The sequence below is a fragment of the Polypterus senegalus genome, chromosome 5 (genome assembly GCF_016835505.1).
Source record: "Polypterus senegalus isolate Bchr_013 chromosome 5, ASM1683550v1, whole genome shotgun sequence".
In the NCBI taxonomy this organism is placed as follows: Eukaryota; Metazoa; Chordata; class Cladistia; order Polypteriformes; family Polypteridae; genus Polypterus; species Polypterus senegalus.
This window is the reverse complement of record NC_053158.1, coordinates 177,382,207-177,399,787: the sequence shown is the minus strand read 5'-3', so window position 1 is coordinate 177,399,787 and position 17,581 is coordinate 177,382,207. Positions and strand designations below refer to the sequence as shown.

The 17,581-nt window shown below is 41.7% G+C and overlaps 1 protein-coding gene across 6 annotated transcripts in view; it reads left to right on the top strand.

Moving 5' to 3' along the window:
- The window catches only part of xylb (xylulokinase homolog (H. influenzae)), a 348,628-nt gene that overhangs the window by 86,772 nt on the left and 244,275 nt on the right, over positions 1-17,581 (top strand). The window contains exon 16 of one of the 6 annotated variants that reach the window (XM_039753657.1): positions 16,577-16,632. The exons of the other annotated variants lie outside the window; for them this stretch is intronic. Coding sequence (XP_039609591.1) covers positions 16,577-16,587 — 11 coding nt within the window. The 3' untranslated portion in view covers positions 16,588-16,632. Of the gene's footprint in view, positions 1-16,576; positions 16,633-17,581 lie in introns of those variants that run through there. 6 annotated transcript variants of the gene reach the window in all.

Here is a 17,581-nt window from a genome sequence, read left to right as displayed (position 1 = left end):
ACCTAGATCATTTGAAGTGTTGTGTTCAAACTCTGGAGCGATTGCCCTGGTAGTCCAATTTATTGTGAACACACCAATTACACTGTGGTGCAGACCACAGCAAATGTACTGAGACCCTTGTGAAACTGTGGCCTCAGTTCGGTGTCAAATGAACCCTGGAGTGGTTTAGCGTGAGGTATAAATGTGATCTGATTAGGCACTGATCTAAGTACAGGAAATACTGTGCATTATGGGAAACATTTCAACTGGTAATTAGGCAATCTCAGTATATAAATAAATGTACACATGCATACAAGTTCACATTAAACAACTCGCACAAGTATGTCAATTAGATTAATCGTAGCACCTGAGTCAGTCTCAGAGCCTCTTTTTCTTGCCACCATCGGATAGCACATGACCACGTTAAAGGTTTTAGATTCACTTGTGATCAGGTGTGTCAAACAGCCCACATAAAGAGTTGCTCAGAAGCAAATGTACTTTACAACCAACGATCAAACCCCCAATCTTACCCTGCAAGATTGGTGGCGTACTATCAATGCAATCGCACTTCCTTCATGATTCAGACACTGGAAGCATATTAATTTGATAATATTTAGTAAATGTGAATCAACCATTCCCAAATGAACATTATTAACAAATATTTACAGGACATGTGACTTGAGGTTATCCTAAATAGAGGTGACATCAGGCAAGATATCAGGAGAGTAAATCCGTAACATCATACAGTGAAATTAAATTCATGTGTGCTCTTAGCAGATCTTGCCATAGATTCATCTAGATCAGGGGTGGGCAAAGCCAGTCCTGGAGGGCCGCAGTGGCTGCAGGTTTTTGCTCCAACCCAGTTGCCTAATTAGAAAACAATCCTTACCAATAATTTAATTTCAGGGCTTATTACTGCTTTAAATTTGCCATGTCAGGTCATTCTCATATCCTACATTTTTTTCTTCCTTTCTAAGGATATCACTCCAATGATTTGAAGTCTAAAATGGATGAGTAATTATCAGTCCTTTCCTTTTTTCCTCTTAACTTTCCTTCTAAGTATTTAATTAAACCAAACAGGTGTAAATGGAAATAAGCTAAATGGAGAAATGCTGGTTTCTTTTGTCATTTGCATCTTATTGTTATTAAGGAGCAATTAAAAACCAAAATACAGCTGTTTAAGACTGAAATAAGCAATAAAGGATTCAAAATCTTAACGAGCGAGACAACTAAGATGAAGCAGAAGTGTTACTTAAGCAATAAGTGCTTCTTATTAAGCAATTGGGTTGGAACAAAATCTTTCAGCCACTACGGCCCTCTAGGAACGACTTTGCCCACCCCTGTCTAGATGAAATGTGTCATATTGTGGAATAGCGGGTCCATGGCTCAGCAATTAGGGGCCAGTTTTAAATAAATAATTGCACCCTGAGAAATGCAGGCTCCAATCAGGTGCGAGTGTGCACAAGTGTGTTTCACTCTGTGGCTAAATGGAGTACTTGGTCAATCCTGCTGCATGCACATGCGGAAATGTCTGGATCGGTCATATGAGTCGGGGGGTAGTGGCTTGTCACACCTAAACCCAATTAGAGAGGCAGTACAAAGAAGAGCCTCTGCAGGGCAAAGGAGGGAAAATAGACTGGCTAGAGCAGTGTTTCCCAACCTCGGTCCTGGTGACCCCCTGTGGCTGCAGGTTTTTGTTCCAACCGGATTCCTAATCAGTGACAACACCTGATAAGACTGATCTCATTTAACTATCGGGTATTATTATTTTTTTTATTCTACATTCAGAAAAGCACAGCAGCATGATTTTTACATTTATAAGACATTTAGAAATATTTCTTCTTTTGCTATAGATTTAAATGCTTAACTCTCTTTTGTTGATTTCATTATATTTTGCCCTTTCTCTGTGTAGTTTTTCCCCATTCGTTGTATCTTAATGACAATTTAAAACAAGCAGATCAGACACCCAGGCAAACAACACTGAATAGTCAAAGTCTACAAGTACTTTAGCATCCAACCAACTAATTAGTAAATAATGGATTAATTAAACAATTAGAACACCAAGAAAAGTAGAATGAAAATCAAGATGAAAATATTGTTAAAAAGTAAAAATACATTATTCCTATATAACTGCTTGGTACATTTTAATATTTTTTTTTCGCAAACTTAGTTTTCTAATTTCTATATTGTTCCCTAAACACAGAACTTGGGAAATAACAGTTCACTTAATTAGCCCAGGGGTTCAATTAAAAACTGAAGCTGGTTGGAACAAAAACCTGCAGCCACAGGGGGTCCCCAGGACCGAGTTTGGGAAACACTGGGCTAGAGGGAGAGAGAGAGATGAAGGTTAATTGGAGAGAGAGAGAGAGAGAGTGGTGGTGGTGGTCAGGAGTAAGCTTCAGGGCTGCAGAAGCTTGAAGCTGAAAAAAGGACACTCTTACTGTGTAACTGCTGGGGAGTAGTTGTGGCTCGACAAGCAGTGTCTCCCACAGACGCCAAGGGACTGGCAGCAGGGAATGAGTGTGGCTCAACTTGGTGCCCTAGGATTGCCGAGGAACCAGTGTATGATGGTTGAGTGCACCTGTTGGTCGACGTCTCCTTATTCTGCAAAGTCCAAATAGGATAAAGGGAGGAGGCACCAGGTAAAAAGGGCAGATTTTGGGACCCAAATTTTTGGGCATCGTCTCTGGCTTTTTACCTCTAATTTTAATGGGTTATTTATTTATTGACTGATGACGCACTGCACTTTAATTTGCAACACTGTTTGTTTTATTGAATATTTTTTAATACAAGCACTTTGGCACCTTCATTTTGGCACAGTCACTTAGAAGGAGGGTCTTAACTTTGTTTTAAAATCCAACATACAAAGTTTTGTTTCAAAGTCTTTTCCTCAGTTCAAGTGGGATAAATCCTCATTAATGCTTAACTCCAGTGAAAGACGACACGGACTGCCGCTCTACCAGGTGCACCTCTTGCTGTTCCTCTCCTGTTTTCCATCCATCCAAAAACAAACTTTGGTCCTCAACTTTAAATATTGTTTCAGGTATTACCTTTCTAAAGTCAAAGTTCACTGGACTGGCATCAAGTCTTGACAGTGCACATACAAACACACACACACATATATATATATATATATATATATATATATTGGAGGTACCGCTCCCGAGGCACCCCTATGAAAAGGAAGATTTTCTATTCTTTTAATTGAAAGACGGAACTACCCCTTCAACTACACACAGAGCTCGGTTCACTCCTGAAAGAGACTTATGTTTGTTTGAAGTGTTTGAATAAAGTTTCTGTCTCTACAATCTCCTGTGTATCTGTACAGCTCTGTGGCCCAAGTGTGACAGTGTATGTTGATTTCACTTTCACCAAACAACAAATCTTTTAATTCTCGCGGATACGCCTCTTCATTGGGAAGAAAGACTGCTTTTCCCCAATGGCAACACGAATTAGACGATCTACAAGTCTCTGACTTAAAGTTTAAATCCAAACAATATATTCAATCTCTTTTCGCTGTTCTGTTATTTCATCGAGTAATAATTTCTGTTTGTTTGCGTTAATGCAATCTCTACTATCATTTTTTTGAGACTTTTAAATTTTTGTACTTCCATTATCTCTAACCTGGTCTGCATGTATATTGCGCCAACGTTTTTGAATTCTTTACAATGTTCTACTTTGTCATCTACTCTTTGTCTTTTATTTTTGGCCCCGGCATGGTTAAATCTCTTGGCACAAAATCCAGTCTCACGGGACGTGAAAGTGTCTCTCTGAGAAAGTCACGTCTCGTCTCTCTTTCCAAAATTTTTTTATTATAATATATATACAGTATATATATATAGAAACCCTCTCTATGATGTTTTTGTTATAAACTAACCACCAAACTAACTGCAAATTGAAGCAATTAAACTAATCATTTCTTGATTTGGCACAAGCCAAACAGACTATGAGTATGAAAACTCCTTTAGAGGAAAATTTTAACTTGTTTCATTTATAAAATATGCTGTTGCTAGCATAAGCAGATCCTTGTACTCCTGTGTGGCTCAAGGCGCGCAAGTCAGTTTGTCAAGATGGATAAACGCAGGCTTTTGGTCACTCCCTTTTTTGTAGCCTTTCTTTGGTTGTTTCTAAGTCTGTTGATCCCTAGGTAAAGTTTACTGTATCTTAATTAATAATGCAATTATCAGGTTCATCTCTTGGGAAGAGTGGCTTAGTTGCAGCCAGATGTTTGAATGTCTGTTCCAACCTCATACTGGTGCTGTTACTTTTGCAAATAAAATCCTAGCCTTTCAAGTGGAAATTTCAGCTATGGAATAATTTCCGGAAAAAATATTGTGACTGGTAAGAAAAAAATAAATGGTGCCTTCATATAGTACATATTAAACGTAAGCAAAAAACAATTAATGACAATGCTATTTTAATTTTATTTATTTAAGTTTTCACTTAGTTGTTCATCTCTTTTAACATTCAGGATCTTAACAGTGAAATTAATTATACCGATTCCTTATTTTGTTTAGTTACATTTCATTTAAAATGTCTAAATTTAACATGCTAAATTTGTAACTTGTTTTCAAATTGTAAGTGTACAAATTGCATTTGTGTTGTGTTTTTGCATCCTGTGTTCTACATATTTATCTAATATAATTCAGTAATTTTAATTATGCCATTTTCCCAGGTTAATTAGATGCTCAATATTGTGTTGTGCCATTGCTACTGACACTAGATATCGAGAAAATGAAAAATGCTAAAGTAGGGATGCAATATATCCTAAACATCCACTGGGAAATATGATACACCATTAAATGTGGTCCATGGAAAAACATTGAAAATGAAAAGAACATTTTGTTCTTTTTGCAGAGTTTAAATATAATCTGATTTGTTCTTTCCACATTGGAACAAAGGCTTCTGTGTTTTATTATTGTTTTTGGCTTTTGACTGAGGATTTTCAATTATGTTTAGTTATATCTTTTTCAAACAGATTTGTATGAAGCATAGTGTTTTTTTAACAGCCTACTCAAGGACTTTTATTTTGTTTTTTCTTTCAAAGCAGATGTCTTAAATAGGCATCATAATGTCTTTCCTAACTATTGGTGGGCGTAAATTTGGTATATCACACTGTCTAGATAGTTTTTTAAAGTGAAAGCCTTTGTATACCCGTGTATACAATAACAAATAATGATGAATTGGCTTTTATGTAGTTATTACTTGTTTCAGTATTTAAAGCAGGAAGCATTGAAAGTAACTTTGTTGTCACTTAATGTTAGGGTCACTGGTTTGAGTCTTGGCATCAACAATTTGGAATTGTAACCTCTTCTTCATAGACCATTTGTTTGTAAATTATGTAAACTTTTATCCTTTTGACCATATTGTAACCCACTTATCCTGTTTAGAGTTGCAGGTTGTCGGTGCCTTTCTCTGCAGGATGGAAACCAGGTGGAAACCAACTCTAGATAAGGTGTCATTACATGAGAATCTAATGCAAATAATCCACTCTTACACCCACTTGGTCCATTTAGAGTTAACATCACATTTGCAGAATACATGGTGGAAAATTCTCACTGGCCCATATTAGCTGAGACCATGATTCAAACTTAGGACTCTGGAGCAGTGAGGCAGAAGTGCTAACCACTGTGCCACCATGCAGCTTTATAATATATGAAAGTTTTTTTTTGTAGATTTCAAATTTTTTTTTATATTTCCTTTCATTTAACGTGGGATTGATCAGGTGAATTTTATACAAAGAAGTAACTGAGGAGTTGTTAGCAGTCTTGATTTGAACTGTGTGGAAACAATGCACAAATACAGTGTTGCTTAACCCAGTCAGTGTTTTGAACTAAGTTGACATCTCTTATATTTGAACATAAACTTTCTGTGTACATTTTTGAGATCCTGCAAAAATTATGGGATACAGGTCTAGTTCATCATATTGTTGCATTTTGAAATTTGAATCAGCATTGGCAGTATAAAATCTTAAAGTCAAACCCCTGGTTTGCACATTGTTTTTATGTTGGATTCTTGGATATATATCGCCTCAGACTGGAGGCCAATTTATCTTGAGTCCTTAGTCAAATTTACATCTCTCTGTCATGAGAGACTTGAAGGTTTAATTGCCTAGATCTGAATGGCATATGTCTTTTAAAGCTTTTATGTGTGTGATGCAGCATGTTGTGGCTGGGAGTTGTCACCATTGGAACATTAGAAAAGTTGTGACGAGAATAGGCCATTCAACCCAGCAAGCTTGTCCATCCCATTTACGTACATTTAACAAAATAACATCAGGTCGAGATTTGAAGGACCCTAAAATCCTACTCTCTTCCATACTACTTGGTTATTTATTCCTTGTGTTTATCTACATGAAGGAAAACCTTCTAACATTTGTGCGAAATCTGACTTTAACAAGTTTCCAATTGTGTCTCTGTCTCCTTGTTGCAAAATGTATTTTAAAGTAACTGGGATCTACTTTACTAATTCCGTTCATAATTATAAATACTTCAGTCATGTTCCATTTTATTTTCTGTTTGCTTAAACTGAAAAGGTTCAACTCCTTGAATCACCCCTCACAGCTCATACCTCTTAGTCCTCAGCCTAGTCGCTCTTCTCTGGAATTTCTCCAGTGCTGCTACCACTTGTTTATAGTATGGTGACCAAAACTGACCACAGTTTTCCTGGTGAAACCTCACTGGTGTGTTATATAACTTAAGCATAAACTCCTGTGGACTATGGCTGGCAGCTTATCCCGGCCAAGACCCCCAAGCCACCAGATGGAGCCCTCCCTTTAACGTGGAGATGCCCCGAATTCCAGCAGGGCATCATGGACTATGGAGTTGTAATACACAGCCCTGCTGGATAATGTTGGGGCCGCCAGGTGACGCTGCAGGGAGACACAGAGACATTTGGGTTTCAAACAGCCCGGAAGTACTTACAGGTCATGAAGACGGAAGAAATAAAGTGCTTCCTGGCTGACGAAGAAAAGAAGAGTTTTGATTTGACCCGGAAGTGCTAGGAAGTCACATGGACTACGGGTTCAGAAGCACTTCCGGGTCACGGACTATAAAAAGACTGTGGGAACTCCCAAACGGCGAGCTGAGCTGGGTGGAAGAGTGGCAACGTGTCTGGGAGTGGTGGATTGTGATTATTGAGAATTATTATTGGATTTATGAGTATTGTGGAGAGGAGGGTGCTTTGTGCACTGTGTAATAATAAAAAGTCAAATATTTGGACTTTTTACCTAGTGTCTGACGTTTGATCTGAGGGTTCAAGAGGATGATAGCGCCCTCTATCTGTCACACTCCTTATACTTGCACTCCTCACTTTGTGATATATGGAATAATATTCTATTAGATTGCTTGATCGCTTTTGTACACTCTCTGGATATAGATGATAAGTCCACTATGGCTCCTAGGTCTTTCTCATAACGTGTACTTTCAAGACCTTCCATTAAATATTCAAATCTAACATGCTCGGGCCTGTATGCCATTCAATCCCTCTCTAAAAATGTAAATGATTCTGCATTCTCTGCTCTTACTTCTCATTTGGTATCACCTGCAAACTTGAACAACTTACTGATTATAATCTTATTTAGATCATTTATCCATATTAAAAAGAACAACAGCCCTAGCACTGGTCTCTGAGGGACACAGCAATTGACATCACATAATTCTGAAATGGTTCTCTTCACCATAACTCTTTGCTTCCCATTCTGTACTTACAAATTGAAAACAGTGGTTGCTTTGTTTTAGTAAACTAGAAGCTGAAGTAGTTTGCAGTCAATTCTTAATTAAATACAGATCAGCAGTAACAACTTACATTTCATAGATTCTGCAAAAAGTACCTTCAGTTTCAGCATTTTTAAAGCATCTTAAAATTGGCAACAACATTGGCAGAGCGTCACCTTAAAGCCAGGTGTCAAAGCAAAACCGCATCTTCATATGAACTGGAAAACTGAAGCATCTCACAGTGTTTAATCAGGTGCTTTTTAGGGTTACCAGTGAACAACTGTGAAGTTCTACAAATGTCGTGGGGTTGATTTCAGTCTAAATTTGTATAATTTGTATAAAATTCCTTTTAAGTAAATGTAATATTTTACACATGTTTGCATTAAATTCCCAAATGTTTGACTATTTTCCTGTCACTACCTTTAGGAATATGATCGGAAAACATTATAATGTTACAATTACAGTTACATTGATTGTTTAATAAAATGGATGGCTGAGATAAGTGTTTTTCCACAAAATTAGAAGGACTGTGCATTTTCCAAAGTAGTTACTGTGTCTTGTGATCTGTCAGATTTTATCATACTCTTTCTATTGAGGACAAGTTTACATTTTTTATCTTTAAATATTGTTACAATGTGCAATACTTTTCTCTCATTTATGAATCTTCAGGTAGAATATGCATTCAGTCATGGTAGATTGTAACATTTATATTAATAAGAACTACAATTTTTATGCTGCTTAGCACATTTTTGAAATAAATATTGTGTTAATATTTACCCAAAATGAAGCAGAACCCAAGTGTTAGGAAGTGAATAATAACTGAATGCAGGTATTTTTTTTATTTTAATGAGATGTATTCAAAGTCAGTTTTCATTACCAGGATCTAGTATGTCTGACCTTCTTTTATTCTTGCCTGTTGCCTGACTGGCGTTGTACCTGATCTTGGCCCTCATGATGGTTATACCAGTGTATGTTAGTTTTCCAGCCTGACTATTGGAGTGCGTCCTGACATCACTAGTCCTGGTGAGTTTCTCTATAAATTAATTGGAAAGATAATGAGCTTTTTTCTTTTTTCTTTGGGAATTCAACAGGAGGAATTGGAAGAAACTGCTTAGGACAGGGTGGCCTAGTTTGCCGGCTCAGCATGTTGTAACCACAACCTTCAGTAGGATGAGCAGAGCAAGCATAAATAAAAAAAGAATGAATATTCTAAGCAATCTGTTTTGAGACAAACTGCCTACATAATTCAGTGGGTGTTTGTTTAAAATAACAACATAATTCACCTAAAAAAGTATAGACAAAGTAATGTCAAGGGGAGAGTCATTGATATTTTATGTCAGGATGCTTAGAAAAGGTCATTGAGCATGGATTGACAGGCAGAGTCCACTACCGCAGGCATTTTGAGAACAGAATGCTTAGGGGGTGAGACATTTGTGTACTTAGAAAGGAATCTAAACCTTGAAATGTACATTTTTAGAACAGATGAGTGCATATTATTTTACAGAATTTCTTTGCAAGTATGTGTATGGTATTATTTGACGGTAACTATACAGATAATAATCAGGATAGAAATATTCGTCAGTTCAGTATTATGGAAGTTTCTTTTTAAGTTTGTCAGGCAAGTAAATTGTATAGCAATATAGCTCAGAATTTTTCTTTTATATACATTTAATGGAAAAGAAATGCTTAAAGAACAATGTTAGGAAAATATTGCCTAGTATACATTGCACTCTACTCCCATATTAATTTCCATTATTCTTGTGTCCCACCACTTTCCAATTGTTTTCACCTAGTGTTATTTATTCACACCCTGGGAATTTGTTAATTCATTTTCAACTGCTTATCTGGACCCGGTCACGGGGGCAGTGAGGCCCATATTACTTTTTCCTAGCCACATTTGCCAACTTATACTATGCAATCCCAGGGTATTCCTATGCCATCTGGGACATATAATCCTCCCAGAAGGCCCAGAGTCTTCCGCGGCATCTCTTCCAAGCTAGTCATTCTCATAAAATCTTCGCAGGTAGGAATCTGAGAGGCATCTGTATCAGATGCTTGAACCACTTCTACTGGCTCTTGTTGATGTGGAGGGTCCGCAGCTCTACTCCGATCCTCTACCATATGTCTGTCCTTCTGGCCCTGTCTCTAAGGAGGAGCCCAGCCACCCTGTGGAGAAAGCTCATTTCAGCCACTTGTACCTGCAAGCCTATCCTGTTAGTCATTACCTAAAGTCCATGACCATAGATGAGGGTGGGGAAATAGATCAACTTTGCCTTCTGGCTCAGATCCTTCTTTACCACTGTGGATCTGTTTAGTGAACACATTACTGTGCTTGCTTCCCCAGTCTGCCAGTCAGTTTCACCATCCTTTTTTCCCCTCACTTGTGAACAAGAACCCAAGATAACTTAACCTCCTCCAGAACATATCATTGCTTCAGATTTGGAGGTTTTGATCTTCATTGCTGCTGCTTCACACATGGTCACAAACCATCTCATTGTGTGCTAGAGTTCACAGCCTGATGAAGCCAACAGGACCACATCATCTGCAAAAAGCAGAAAAGCAGTTCTAAGGCCATTAAACTGAGCACTCTCCACACGCTGGCTGCGCTTTGATATCCTGTCCATAAAAATTACAAACAGGATAGTAGACAAAGTACAGCCTTAGCAGAGTTCCACACCATTGGTAATGGTGATGATGTTTTTCTGAGTGTGCATTCACGGCTCTCCCTGTGATTATACAGGGACTGAACAGCCCACTGGAGCCATGTACTCTACCAATCCACCTACAAGGAACACAGTCATGCATCATCTCTGAGTTTGCAAAACACACATAGACTGATGCACCCTCCAAGATACTCATAATGGTTAAGAGCTGGTCCACTGTTTAATAGCCTGGACAGAAACCAAAGAGTATTTCCTTGGAGTTCAGGTCTGTTAAAAATATTAGTCAGAATAATGTTTCAAGCCTTGCACCCTTTGTTGGCTCGGATTGGCTCCAGCAGACCCCCGTGACCCTGTAGTTAGGATATAGCAGGTTGGATAATGGATGGATGGATGAAGACTAAAATGTCCCATTCCCCTCAACAAATCAATAGTAGCAAAACTGTGAAAATAATGCATTTAGTTTGTATTTTTAATTATAACATGTAATAATGAAATGCTATTTCTTCAGCTGTAGCAGAAAGGCTTTCATTCTTCATTCACTGTAAGGCTTCCAGCTTTCTTCAGGACTTAATTCTCTGTTTTATCGAGTCCTTTTTATACAGAATCAAATAATTAGGAACATATTTAAACTAAAACGTATATATGTCTAAAATTACCTATCAAAATTGCAAATCTCAAAATGCATCAAATTTAAATTATGCCCCGTGATATACAATATGCACTTACTATATAGTAAAAATGTAAGCATTTTCAAGTGATTTAGCCATGGGTGCTGCATTAGAATGATCAGATGGACATGTGATGTTACAAGGCAAATGATGTAGAGTTGAGCAAGGATCAGTATGAAAACAGTTAATTGCTTGGTGAAGAGAAATATGGTGAGGTAATTTGAAAATGTGGACAGAAAGGCTGTGAATGACTGGGTGAAAAAAGTGGTACAAAGGGAAGAAGCCAGGAAAAAGGCTGTGAAAAACATTAATGGAAGCAGGGTCGAATGACATGAGGATAATGTGTCTCACATCTCAGGACTGCTGTGAACACAATTTTAGTTTGAGGAAATGAATGTGTGGCACTTTGCTGGAATAAGTAAAGCCAGATAGTAGGTAGTAAAATGTCTGCCTTTGCTGGTAAATGTTTAAATGTATTTATTACTTAATTTATTTGGTGATTGTGAGACCTTTAAAATGTCTAAAATGAGGAGAGATTATAAAAAAATCAAAAACAAATTTCTGATCATGACACATTTATAGTAAAGTAAATTAAATTTTTCTTCTAACTCTTAGGAAAAGCATGACATACCTTTCCCTTTTTGTTATGGTAGGCAAGTAAGATTCTTTCAGTTGAGCAAGCTGGCATGTTAGCTGTTCCTTACTTCGCACTTCACAAGCCTGACGAGCATGACTATAGTTAATTAAGGAGATAGGCTGTGGCTCGTTTTTAGCGAGAATTTGTGTATCTTAGTTATTTATACATGTTGATGCCTCTAATTTAAAATGAAGATGCTCCAGTTTTGGTGTACTAAAATGGTCCATTTTAATGGTCCATTTTGGTCTACTAAAATATGTTACAAGTCAGTAATGTGCACAAATGACCGGGAGAATGCAAAATTATATATCACTATCCACACTCTGCAGTGGGCTGGTGCCCTGCCCAGGGTACGTTTCTGCCTTGCGCCCTGCGTTGGCTGAGATTGGCTCCAGCAGAAACCTGTGACCCTGTGTTAGGATATAGTGGGTTGGACAATGACTGACTGACTGACTATCCACACTATCTGTCGAAAGCCAGTGAGAGACCCATTGGCTTGGCTTGCTAAATGTTATTCATCACTAAAATATATTATTCCAAGTGAAAAAGTAATTTTTGAAATGCCTCAAATATATGAATGATACAGTAGCTACATTCTTAATTCTTAAAATTAGTCATAACATTTATATAGAAACCTAACCTGCTGCTAAAATGTAAAATTGGTCTTGGCTACTTGCACAATTGAAATTCATTGCAAAAGGCCAGTGAAAGTTGGTAATGCTTATGAATCATGTAAATAAATCCAGCATGTCTTCATGAGCTGCCTAAATTTGAGAAAAGGGCTCTCTGCTTAACAAAATACAAATGGCTTTTGATGTCAATCTGTGCCCAAATCCTAATGTTTGATCATGACATTGGAAAGGATTATGTGCTATATTTGCTCATGTTGTGACTTTGCAGTGGACGATAATTTCTAAACTTCTTGAATAACACTGGAGTATAATAAGACTAAATCCTCGGCTGTTCCTTGTGGCCTACGGTAGTTGAAGACATTGGAAATGAGTGAACATAACATTTACAAGCTTTAATGTATCATGTCTCAAAAACTTAGCACATACATGGAACTAAATATATAGTCCATAGGAAAGAACACATATAGATTCTGCTGAGGACCACAGTCAGGTGTTTTTGGTTGCCATAGATTCTTATGCTGTGGGGTACAGCCCGGACACAGACGGGTAGACATGTTGTTTCACCCCACACGTGTTTATTTACAAATGCTATAATACAAGTAAAGTACACAAACCCAGTGCTGCAGCACCAATCACCCCTTCAAGTCCTGGCCGCACGACAATGCCTTGCTCAGTCCTCAGACTGCCTCCACTCCTCTCCTCCGAGCTCCGTCCACTTCCATCCGACTCTTGCTGTCGACTGGAGGGAGGCGGCCCCTTTTATGTATGCCTGGATGGGCTTCCAAGCCCCTTACCTGAGGCCACCAACAAAACCAAGGCAGTTCCCCCCACGTGGTCGGGAGGTGGCACCAGCCCTCCTCCGGTCCTCTCGGGCGTCCCAGCTGGGCTCCACCCCCAGCCGGCCATGACAGTGCCCCACTGCCAGCGAAGACCCGTCCATCGGAGCGATACATCCCGAGAGGGCAGTATGTCCCCGGAGTGGGTCCTACTCCGTACCCAGGGCCCACCACAGGACCCTGGGATGCGCCACTTCGGCACCCCTTCTGAGGCCTTCTCGCCCCTCTGGTCTGCATTGCTCCTGCCTCTACAATCCCTGCCAGCTGGGGCACCATCTGGTCGCCAGTGGAGAGTCCCCTCACAGAGCAGCCTGTTCCAGGAGGGCAGGTTCCCAATGGGGCAGGTCCAACGGCTTGTCAGGGCTTCAGACCTGCGAAGAAACAAAAGGGAGGGCCAGAAGCGCTGCCTGGACACTTGTACCGGGCATCCCTTCGATCTCCACGCCGGCAGCGCACCCATGTCGCTAGCCCTCAACTTGCCTGATCGGTGCCTCCGCCATGGGTTCCATGCCCGTCCGTTCTTCAGTGCCGGGACTGCTTTCGCAGGTGGCTCCTCCACCTGCCCAGGATACTCCCTCTGCCTCCGCAGAGGACGGCCATTCCTCGGACGTGTGCACCCAGCAACATGTCCCGTCCTGTCGGAGGAACCGGCATTCTCCCCACGATTCCTCCTATCACTCTGGGACGCCCTGACGGTCTGAGTCTCCTTATTGTGGCAAAAAGAGACTCCTTCCCGTCTGCGTCCCTGTAGAGTGGCGCGAGACTGCCGCCGAGTCGGGGCAGAGGGCGCTAGAACCTGGGGAACTCAACAGCCCGTGTCCTGCCAGCCCTCTCTCTATCTTTCCCCTCATCACGCGCACAGCCCCCTGTGCCGCCTGCACTGTTGGAGGACTGCTTACTTGTTGCTGATCATTACAATCACAGCCGTTTTTAGCAGACCCTCCTTTATTCTTTACGGGGACGGCTTCACTTACCTTCCCCGCCGTGTCCATCCGACTGAAGTCTCCAGCGCAGCGCCCATCTGCCCACTGTCGCAGCGTCTTCACGGACACGATCGCCTTCACTTCCAGCTCCAGTAATCCTTTACGGATGATGCGTATTACCTGCAAAAGCGACTCTGCGGGCTGCAGGCATTCCTCCAGCTCACGCAGAGCTGCCTGCGAGCACAAAGGGTTATCCGACGGCTGCCCTACCTTCCGGTCAGGCAGATCCGCCGGCCACCCCCTGCGGGCCCTTCCTCCAGCCCCATCGGGTCCTTCTTCAACACGGGATTGACATTCCTGAGGCCCGCCTCCATCCAATCATCGGCGGGCACACCAGACACACCAACCAATCCCGTGTCCACCTCAGAGCGAGACTTCCGGTCCTCGGCCATTTTGGCTCTGTTTCTCCTGGTGCGGTGACGTCTTTGCAGCCCCTCACGATGCCGCCTCTGCGTCGACGACAGCCTGAGGATCGGAATGCTGTTGCCACCGATGCGGATCCGGGCAGTCCCTGCCTGCAACACAAAAAGTAAGTGTGCCCCCACAGGGCCGTTCACCATGGGGCAGGGCACTCACCTCCCGGATCCCGTCTTTCTGGGGCGCCGTCCTCGCCGCGCTTCTGTCCAGAATGTCCTCCACTACAGCGGGCCTGCCGGAGCCCGCTGCAGTTCGGCAATGTCTTTTCTCGTCACCCTGCACCAGGGGAATATGGTCCGTTGGTGAACCGGTGGCGGTCCGTGAGGCGATTCGCTCCCGCGGGGTCGTGCGTGCGCCGCTCCCGCGGTGCGTGTATGGGCTAACCTGCTGTTCCGGACTGCCCACAAAATTATTTTTTTGGGGTCCCTGCCTTGTATCAGGCAGGAAGTCCCATCTGGGATGCCATTGTGAGGTACAGCCCGGACACAGACAGGTAGACATTTTGTTTCACCACACACAAGTAAAGTACACAAACCCAGTGCCGCAGCACCAATCACCCCTTCAAGTCCTCGCCACACGACAATGCCTTGCTCAGTCCTCAGACCGCCTCCACTCCTCTCCTCCGAGCTCCGTCCACTTCCACCCGACTCTTGCTGTCGACTTGAGGGAGGCGGCCCCTTTTATGTACGCCGGATGGGCTCCAGGTGCTTCCTGAGGAGCTTCCACCGACACACCCCTGTGTGGCGGAAGCACCAACTGTGTAGCCGGAAGTCCTCCGGGTATTCCTGCTCCTCTTCCCCCCAGCACTTCCTGGTGTGGCAGAAGTGCTGGGCTCCAGGTTTCTTCAGGCACCAGAGTGCCTCCTGGCGGTGGCCACGGGCCTCTACAGGTTTGGGTTTCCAAGCCCCTTACCTGAGGCCACCAACAAAACCAAGGCGGTTGCCCCCACGTGGTTGGGAGGAGGCACCAGCCCTCCTCCGGTCCCCTCGGGCGTCCCGGCTGAGCTCCACCCCCAGCCGCCCATGACAATGCTTGATAGCCAAAGAAAGATCATTTCAGATCAGTACATCCTATAAAACTGAAAATTATTGAGAAGCTTCTTTGTATTGCGCCCTTGAGCAAGGCCCTTAACCTGCAATTGCTCCATCTTGGGTATGACGTTAATCTGCATCCAGCCCTGCATGTAGGCCCTCCAACCTGCAGGGAAAAAACCTGGGGGTTGGTGGCGGAATTGGCATACCAGCCGCCATAAAAAAACCTCAGACTGGTTCCATTCCATCTGAACTAGTGTGGTGCTGAGGTGTCACCCGTTGCATGGCTGCACTCGGGTCCTAATCTGGGATCCTGAGTTGGTTTGTCATGTGGTGGGTGCAGCAATGCACTGTATCAGTGTGTGCTCCTAACCTCTCTCTCTCTTCTTTGTATTGTATGCTCTGCTTCACAAAGTAGTAGACAATAATGGCCCTCACTTCACAATGTGGGAAATGTCTTTATTGAATTCAGCTTGTTAATAATGCTTGGGAAGCCATATGTAAATTGATAAGTAGAGAGATTATATCAGAGCTTCTTGCAAAAAATGCAGAAATTCAATGGTATGTCATAATAGCATAACAATAAACCTTTTCCAATTTGTTATTGATAGAACCCTGTACATGCAAAACACTAGCTGAGTTATTTCTCAGGTGTTGGTTTCTCCTTAAACCTTAGATCTGCAAAACAAAAGCAGAATAATTAGAGTCTGGAAAACACAGGTAAATACCCAGAAATTTAGATTCATTGTAATGTTGTATTAATGCTTTTGAATAAGGTAGATGAACTATCTGCGGTGGGCTGGCACCCTGACCAGGGTTTGTTTCCTGGCTTGCTCCCTGTGTTGGCTGGGATTGGCTCCAGCAGACCCCCGTGAGCCTGTAGTTAGGATATAGCGAGTTGGATAATGGATGGATGGATAGATGAACTATTGCATGTTCTGGTGAGCCACGGTGTATTCAGGTTTGTTGGCATTTTGTGTATTGCTGAGTAATAAGATTGCAATTCTTATTCTAGATGCTATTTAAATGCTGGATGGACTTCATTTGATGTCATCTGATGAAGTGGAAAAAGGGCAGGAGGGGCACTAGACATGTACTGTATGTAAATGAGCAAAGGTGTAACATTGAACACATTCAAATTAAATCTAAAATGTATAATCTAGACATTGAAATATTCGCCATGGGCCTAACAAACTGGACCTGCTTTATTCAAATGTTAAAAATTTCTTTAAATGTAAACCTGTGGCACCTTTTTGACCACAATCTGGTCCATCTGACTTCCACTTAGAACCGTTTTATTACGTGACAACAGCTCTCTTATCTTTATTCCAGCCAGAGGTTCTTGTATGTTTTTTGAGGGTTGTTATTTGTTATATTTATTTATTTCTTTTAAGCTTCTATAAAACCTTAATTTCCAATTCGGGATGAATAAAGTATTGTATAATCTATCAGTTTGGAGAAGGCTGTTAGCTGGAGAAACTCACAATTGCATAATGTTAATTTCAATGAAACTGTTAGGGATTAAGACCTTGACGTGAAACAGATCACTTGTGAAAGTCCATCCATCCATTATCCAACCTGCTATATCCTAACTATAGGGTCACGGGGATCTGCTGGAGCCAATCCCAGCCAACACAGGGCGCAAGGCTAGAAACAAACCCGGGCAGGGCGCCAGCCCACTGCAGGGCATACACACACACCAGGCACATATTAGGGACAATTTACGATCGCCAATGCACCTAACCTGCATGTCTTTGGATTGTGGGAGGAAACCGGAGCACCCGGAGGAAACCCACGCAGACAAAGGGAGAACATACAAACTCCACGCAGGACCTGGGAAGCAAACCTAGATCTCCTTACTGTGAGGCAGCAGTGCTACCACCGTGCCGCCCTCACTAGTGAAAGTATTTATTTTCAAATTTCATCATAAACAAACCTACCTAACTAACTAACTAACTATCACAATGGCGGCAAGAATTCCTCCAGTGTGGTTGTTTCCTGAGAATGCCCAAGTGCATAG